General features: G+C 31.9%; 1 protein-coding gene across 1 annotated transcript; it reads left to right on the top strand.

The window, feature by feature from the left end:
• Nucleotides 1-894: 894 nt before the first annotated feature.
• Nucleotides 895-7,926, top strand: LOC127716687 (keratin-associated protein 5-8-like). Its single transcript, XM_052222922.1, has 5 exons — nucleotides 895-973; nucleotides 1,913-2,044; nucleotides 3,760-3,876; nucleotides 6,153-6,243; nucleotides 7,451-7,926. Exons 1-5 carry the CDS (start codon nucleotides 922-924, stop codon nucleotides 7,452-7,454), a joined length of 396 nt encoding a protein of 131 aa, XP_052078882.1. The 5' UTR covers nucleotides 895-921; the 3' UTR covers nucleotides 7,455-7,926.
• The last annotated feature ends 404 nt before the right edge of the window (nucleotides 7,927-8,330 follow it).

The following is an 8,330-nucleotide window of genomic DNA, read 5'->3' on the forward strand; positions in this document are numbered from 1 at the left end:
ATGTACTTTTTCTATAGAGTGTTTTTATGCCAATTTGTTTTTCCTCTGTTGAAATAGTTATTTGTTTTTATTGGAATGCTATGCGACTGTCATACAAGTGAGAGGTTTAGCTAGCTATAAAACAAGGTTTAAACCACAATTTTTCTACATCAGGAAATGCCTGTACCAAGTCAGGATTATGACAGTTGTTTTCCATTCGTTTGATGTGTTATAGCTTTTTATTTTGCTATTTGGGGACTTTTTGTTATGAATTTTCCTTGGAGTTCGGTATTTTTGTTATTTTACTTTTTATCTAAATAGGAATCAAGTGACATTTTGTCATTTTCTACCGTTAAAAACATATGATTAAGACTGGTTCTTTATATTTCGTGCATCAAATATTAAGAAATAAATTTGGAAAGTATATGAAAACATATTTGCAAGAAATATACTGTCCACCATAGGGACACTTATTTATTTCAATGTAATATGATAACTATCATACGATTATGTGTAAAACGTTTACTTTACCATATATGCATCTGTAAAATAACCTAGACTGATATTTGATAGTTTGTTATTTTTAGAACCAACATATGTTGCTTAAAGACGAAAACAATTTTAACATCACAAACAATTATTTTAAAACATAACATTAATAAGTTGCTATTTGAAGTATTTTTACATGTAATATTTCTGTTTTGTTTAGTAGAGATACACCCACGTTTTTTTCCTTTGGTTTTCAAGGACGTAAAACACATCCATCATCATTATGCAACTCCCTCGTTAATCACGTACGGACCAATCAAAAATCCAAAGCAATAAAACTCCCATAAGGCATCATAAATTCTTTAATGGTCCATTGATCCGACTCATTTAGATATTTAAGCAATCACCATTGTCGTTTCAGGCATTCTCTGAATAATATTTTAGATAGCTAGGATGGGAAAAACTGCTCTGCTCGTTTTGGTTGCGGCAATAACTATGATCAAATGTAAGTGTTTATTTCGAATGCATTTTCAATAATGATAAACGAATTTTAAAAGTGAATGGTTATGTAAGTAGAGGTTGCTACGTACCTCAATTTGTGGTTTTGAAAATCAATTATGAACACAACTACTATGATTTGCTTCTGTTAAGTATGTCGTGGTTTTCTAAAGAAATTATGAAATACATTTTGTTAAATGTTTCACATAGGTGCACTATATACTGCCAATTTGTAAGACTGCCATCTTCTTTTTATAGAAAGTGGGTTCCGTTAAAAAATATATGGATCAAAACTGCAATTTTGATAGATTTTCAGTATTTTTCTGAAAGATAATAAGCAGGTCATTTTAAGCCAAATTCTTAATTAAATAGGAAGAAAAGTGTTGTTCTGTGTTTCAAAAATTAATTTACAATCTATATATGTACTAATTGTTGTAACACAATCCCATCCTCTTTTCTCGGATGCGAGATCACATAATTTGTACTTACATGAGCAACACGACGGATGCCACATGTGGGTAGGACTAGCCCACCTTCCTAGAGAACATGAGATCACCAGGTGTTTGGTAGGGTTCGTGGTGCTTAGTTTCGGTTTCTATCTTTTGTTTAGTATTTTGGTCATTTTTGGCTTTTTGCCATGGAGTTGTGAGCTTGTGTTCGACTATATTATTGATCAATGTTAAGTAATTGAGAGCTTTCAGGTATATGACTTTGGGGTTCGTGTTGTTCAATTCTTATTTTTCTGTGACGTGATTTGTTGATTGTTGTTTGTTTTTTCGTCGTTTTGCTTCTAGTCATTATCCTAACTATCTAATTTAAACAGTGATCTATGTAACAGGAATATAATAGGCTACCTGTTTAAGATATTCAAAAAGGTTTTGAAGGGAAGTAGACTTTCTATATCGTGCTTTTATTTATCTCTATACTTATTTTTATAAAATTACAGGCGTACTGAACTCTAAATGTACCAGACAAGGTGGATATTGCTCAGAATCAGATACATGTACCTCATTAGGAGGTCATGTTGAAAAATTGTGTGCAATGTGCAAGTGCGGCAAGGCATGTTGCAAATGTACTGGTAAGTAACAAATTATCATCGTAGGATTTCATACCGACCAACATAAGTATTGTTAAGGCCTAAATGCAAGTCAAGAATACAAATGTGAAACAATAAACTGTAGAAATACGCAAAATATATTATTGATATTTGAAGAGAGAGAGAGAGAGAGAGAGAGAGAGAGAGAGAGAGAGAGAGAGAAGGGGGGACAACTGCTATAAAAGTTATTCATTATGGAGATTTCTGTGTCGTCCAAATTCTAAAAAAATGTTCTGAATGATTTGAAAGCAAAGTATAGCCATTTCATGACTTAAACAAAGGCAACAGTAGTTTACTAGTTTAAATCTCGTAAATTTATCTAAAAGAGACAAATCAAGGACGCAAGAAAACCCAAGGAATCGCAAGAATTGTCAAATGAGTGCTTCCGGATAAGTCAACAAGATAAACGGCTCATGCTATGTAACATGTGTAACCTATGACTTAAACCTTCTATCTTGGCAACGTAACTCTTATTTTGCTTTAAAGCGTCAAACCAGTAAGATGAATTATTTTGCTAATGCGTCGCTGTTCTTTATGTCGACAATAGGGGCATTATGTTTTCCGGTGTGCGTGTCCGTCCGTCAGATAGTCCATCAGTCTAGTTTTAGGTTTACTAAACGTTTTGGCTTAAAGTACAAATGAAGTAGGAAACATATTTGTTTAAAAATAAAATAACATTGATACCGAACTCAAAGGAATTTTCAAATTGGAAAGTCTACATTTAAAAATGCCTGTACCAAGTCAGGAATATGACAGTTGTTGTCCATTCGATTGATGTGTTTTATCATTTGATTTTGCCATTTGATTGAGGACTTTCCGTTTTGAATTTTCCCCGGAGTTCAGTATTTTTGTGATTTTACTTCCCCTATCAAATTGCAAAATCAAAAGCCAAACCACACCAAACGAATAAAGAACAACTGTCATATTCCTGTGTTGCACAGGCATTTCCTTATGTAGAAAATGCTGGATTAAACCTGGTTTTATAGCTAGCTAAACCTCTCACTTGTATGACAGTCGCATAAAATTCTATTATATTGACAACAATGTGTGAACAAAACAAACAGAAATAATAGGTACAAATGTCAAAAATAGGGGTACAGCAGTAAACATTGTGTTATAACCCTTACCACTATAACAACAAACAAATATGTAAACAACAACCAAAAAAATGGCATATAGACAAAACACATCAGCAAAAAAAAAAGACAAGAATACAAAAATGACCACAGCACAACAACACAATTGCGGGATGCATTTAAAGGTAGTTTGTTGTCATGTCAATTTGAAACTTTGTACTTATTTTCATTATAAAGAGAACTGTTTAGTAGTTATACAAAAGTAATATATTGACCAAAGTTTACAGTCACATCAACGAAATAAGACAGTGCCATACGTGTTTGTTGTTGGAGGGCGTTTGTAGTAATTATAGGACTAGTATCAATTTGTTTTTTTTTATATCAATACAAACGAAAACCTTCCAGAATAAACCAAACGACAATTTTCTCTTAAACATAAAACATTCCATTGTTCAAGCGTATTCGGCTGCCATAAGTGAATTAGGAACTTTTATTTTTTGCCATTTTCAAGTAGATTTGTTTCTTCGAAAACTGAAATTAGATTTAGTAAACTTTTCTGAATTCACCGAAAAATAGTCTCTAATGTCAGAAATCTGTAATCACTCATCATTTTTGTCCTAGACACATGTCCTGATGGTTCTACATGTATGAGTGAAGGTGAAACCTGTGATGGAAAAAAAGAAAAAAGCGATTGTTGTGGCAACAGGTTTTGTTGTACACCTCCTACTACCACACAATGTAAGTATTCACAGATAATATAAAAGTCTCCAAGGGACAGTTCATTAGTTTTTAGTCTAATAGATTTAAAAATATTAATACATAATTAAATTCAAAATATCAATAATCTATGAAGAAAGTAAACGCACAGCAAAAAAGTAAACATACGAAAGTTTGGATTTCTTAAAATCTTTTAACAGCAATACACCGAAAAATCTGAAAAAGTATTTAACGGTTCAAAAAGCATATCAGAGAGAGGCGAAAGATACTCAAAGATATATTCAAACTCAAACTCAATAGTCGAAGACAAACTAACAACTCCATGGTAAAAAGCCAGAAACGACCAAAATACAAAAGAAAGCATAGAAACTATAAACAGAGCGCCACCTACCCCGCCAAATACTTGGTGATATCATGTACTCTAGGAGGGTAGGCAAGTCCTACCCACATATGGCATCCGTCTTGTTGCTCATGTAAGTACAAATTCTGTGATGTCGCATCCGAATAAAAAAAGACGGGCTTGTGTTACAACAATTAGTACATATCCGTCATCACCTTTGAAATAAATACTTCATAGCTGTCAACCATAGAATGAACTTAGCGCTACAAAACACGAATGTTTACAGATAAGACAGTCTTGGATAATTCAAACTTCAATAAACAATAACACTTGCAAAGACGAAAAATATTCAAGCCAATGGTGTACTGATCGAACCTAATTAATAAAACAATTTTCCTCTGATGCAACAGACAAGGAGGTGGATAAACAAAAATGAACAACAATTCATTTTAACCGTTGACCATCAAAGTATTCAAATCAGAACTTCTATAGACAAGACACAGATAGAACAATTTTCAACATGTTTAAACAATATTCATTCCTAGAGATTATAAAGTCATCAAAAAGGTCAAATCTAGAAATTTTATAATTCAGAAAACAGATGAAATACATCTAAATTGGAAAGTCATGGACAAGTTGTATCGCCAAAATATCGTTATTAACTGTAATTTTTTTTACCAATCAGATAGTCAGTAAAAAGCATAAATAGGTATATTCTTAGAATTGTTAAATCCTACACACTTCATAGCACAAAATCAACAACTGCACTTAATTAGAAGATCGCTAAACAGTATTAAATATGTCTGATAAGTAATCACTGCATGCAATAAAATAAACGGTGCAAATGTTAATGTTTCAGATAGACATATCGATAAATAAAATCTCATCAGTGATACTCGATACCAAAATATTTGACAAAAATCAAAAAACCTATTAAAAACTTTGAATAATTGATTAAACGAGAAGGACAAATGTTTATGTGTGTCATTGAGTTGTTGTCGCATTTACGTTTATCCCAAAAGAAATGTTGTATTCAAGTATTTACTTTGTTTAACTTTTCATTTGAAATTCTTGATGTATTTTGATTTAAAACAGCTTTGTAGAATTCGTGGATAAATACCTACTTTCTTATCTTTTTTTCAATTTAAAACTGACAGAAAAAAATGATTCTTCATTAATAAATTTATCTTTACAATACAAAGGCGCTTTTGCTATGAAAGGATTCAATTGTAAAGATTGCTTTTTCATTCGAAATTTTTCAACAGTTTTTATATGTTTAAGAGCATAGTATGGGAAATTCATATTTTCAATATATATATATATACTTTGATAAAACAAAATCAAGGAATACTTTAGAAAATTAAATGTTTATCGTAAATGGTTTATCTTTAACTTGGTTGGTACGTCTTCACCTTCTCTAAACGTCACAAAAGAGACCTCTGGTCGTCCCTGATCCTATGTTATTATCACAAAAAGAATGTTTCTTTTTTTCATGTTTTTATTTTTATGCTTGGTATCGATCTGATTAGTTACGCCCTTTCAACTGAGTTTTACAATTTGTTCTCTTGTTGTAATGTTACACCACTGTCCATGGTTAGGAGCAGAGTTTGGCGCCAATTAACTAGTGTACCCTCGCCACATTTTGACATTCCCAAGTCAGCAGCCTGTATGATTATCGTTTGTTGCTGTATATCATATTTGTTTTTCGTTCATTGTTTTGTACATAAATCAGGTCGTTAGTTTTCACATTTGAATAGTTTTTAATTTGTCCTTTCGGGGCCTTTTATAGCTGACTATGTGGTTAGGGTTTTGTACATTGTTTAAGACCGTACGATGACATATAATTGTAAACTTCTATGTCATTTGGTCTCTTTTAGAGAGTTGTCTCATTGGCAATCAAACCATATCTTCCTTTTGATATATTCAAACCCATCTAACATGTTTGATAATTTTACAGGTGTAATAAATTGTGATGGCAATTGTATGGAGGATTGTTCCGCCACACATTTAGAAAGTATTGGAGAGTGCTGTGGATGGAAATGCTGCACGTTAGTTTAAGTTTATCAACCAAATGATATGATTTTTTTAAAACAACACACGTTTCTTGAATTAGGTTCATAATGTGTCACTCTTGTTAGAATAGGTCAAAATTATGCTCAAGATATGTAAACACACGTGAATGTACAAAACATATGTATGTATAAATCGATATAGAAGAGAATTAATGAGGAGGTCTAAACAGAATAGTGATATCTAGTGTACAGTCAATTCAACAGTAGACAGAAAATGTAGGATAAGTGGCACGATCCCTATTTCAAAAATTACTTCCAATCAGACATTCAATCATATCACATCTCCTTATTTCAATATAGTGTGTCAGTTCCTTTTCTTGTTCAGAAAACGAACCGAAAATAGACTCTAAAATCATGGTGTTTTGAAAACATCTTATTCATATGTGGTTGCCTCTTGTCCTATCTTCCGGTGGTTCTTTTAGGAATTTGAAATTGATTTAAAATCTTCATTATTCTCGGTTAAAATAATTCACATAGTCGTCGTTATTAAAAGTATAATTATAGACACCTTTTGAAGACTATAAGTTTTTACCTATAGATTATTTTTGTCTCATCGATGTATATTCTATATCACCTTTATCTCCATTAATTTATAGCTGAATGGGATACTTAAAATGTTGTGTAGAAATGAAAAATACAATTAAGGCTCTTCAAAATGACATTGCCTGTATTTCAAGGTAATCAGTTTCGATCAACACAATTCACATTTCGCGAATTCCTCTGAATGAAACCGTGATATATGTTTTCCAAATTTTGAGATTTTCCTAGTCTTATATAATGTTTTTAGGATGCTTTGAAATAGACATGTGGGAGAATAGCCAAACTACATATTTATGTAAAAATCAATGATGATAATACATTGATGCCATGCGTTTTCCATATAGTTCGTACAAATTAAAATAATTTTGAAAGACCAGTTATGCATGTTTAATATTTCGATAATACATTCTAACAAATTGATTGATTTGTAGGTACAGTTTCAAAAATGAATGCTAGATATTTTATAAGTTCATATTCACTGAAGTTTATATACTTTCGGTCCTTCTTGGTTTTATCACCTCTTCATTTCAATTGTTTGATGTATAATATTTGGCGTCAACCAACACAGCAGAAGCCTTTTTGTCGAAATGCGTACCGTGAATGCTAATACGGATATAACCAAAATACAATTTTATCATTTCAGGTAATGGATATAAGAAGATGTGGTATGATCATTTCAGGGCTGGATAATTCTGTTCTGAACCATGGAGCCAACAGAACACAAATTCATCTGAAAATATCTACACTGATAATAAAATATATAATTGTTTAATGCTGTTTATTGTGCGTATAACAAATGTTTCTTGAATAATTATCGAGATCAGGAAACAACATGGATAATTAAAACCTTAAATGCTGAAGCACAAAACGGTTGATCTCGTTATTGAAGTAAAGGAGATGAACAAGATACAAACGGAATATTTTTAAAAAATGCATAAATCCCAGCGATTGTGTATATGGGAGGATAGTATTATGTCGATTGCAACGTTTTGTGTGTATTGTTATGATGCAGACTTGTTTTCTCTGAATTTGAACATGTGAAGTGGTTTCAGCACTTAGGCCCTTTTGAGGCTATCGCATGTTGACCTCCTGCAGCGTATATTTTCAACTTCTGTGAAACTTACTTTTATACCTTTTTACTGCTCAGATCTCGTTAATAGAAAAACTGTTGAATGAATGAGTTGAAACCATACTTTTTAAATTTATCATAGTTATATTTTTAAAACAATTTACGATAGTTGTTACATTTCTCAACGTCGAATTTAAAAGGGTATGATATAATGCGTACACTTTAAGTTTATTTGGCTAGAGCTCTTACATATACTGGCAAAGTTCTCAATTGCATCCACAAATTGAAGAACTGAAAAATATTTCGGGTCAATGGCAAAAAACTTTCTTGGCTGTTTCTTGTTTAGTTCCAAGGTTAAAACACGCCCAGCAGTACTATAGCTATATATGAACAATGAGCAAGTGCAACCGAGAGGTTTTGGTCATACATTTTTGAGATTTCATTTCTCAATTAA

This window comes from Mytilus californianus, unplaced genomic scaffold (genome assembly GCF_021869535.1).
Source record: "Mytilus californianus isolate M0D057914Y unplaced genomic scaffold, xbMytCali1.0.p SCAF_9, whole genome shotgun sequence".
NCBI classification, from domain to species: Eukaryota; Metazoa; Mollusca; class Bivalvia; order Mytilida; family Mytilidae; genus Mytilus; species Mytilus californianus.

What these genes read in the sequence shown, in the direction of transcription:
- LOC127716687 (XM_052222922.1), top strand. Translation starts at nt 922, where the DNA reads ATGGGAAAAACTGCTCTGCTCGTTTTGGTTGCGGCAATAACTATGATC. An exon ending in GGCATGTTGCAAATGTACTG is followed by an intron (nt 2,045 to 3,759) that starts GTAAGTAACAAA and finishes TTTTTGTCCTAG; the next exon opens with ACACATGTCCTGATGGTTCT. An exon ending in ACCTCCTACTACCACACAAT is followed by an intron (nt 3,877 to 6,152) that starts GTAAGTATTCAC and finishes ATAATTTTACAG; the next exon opens with GTGTAATAAATTGTGATGGC.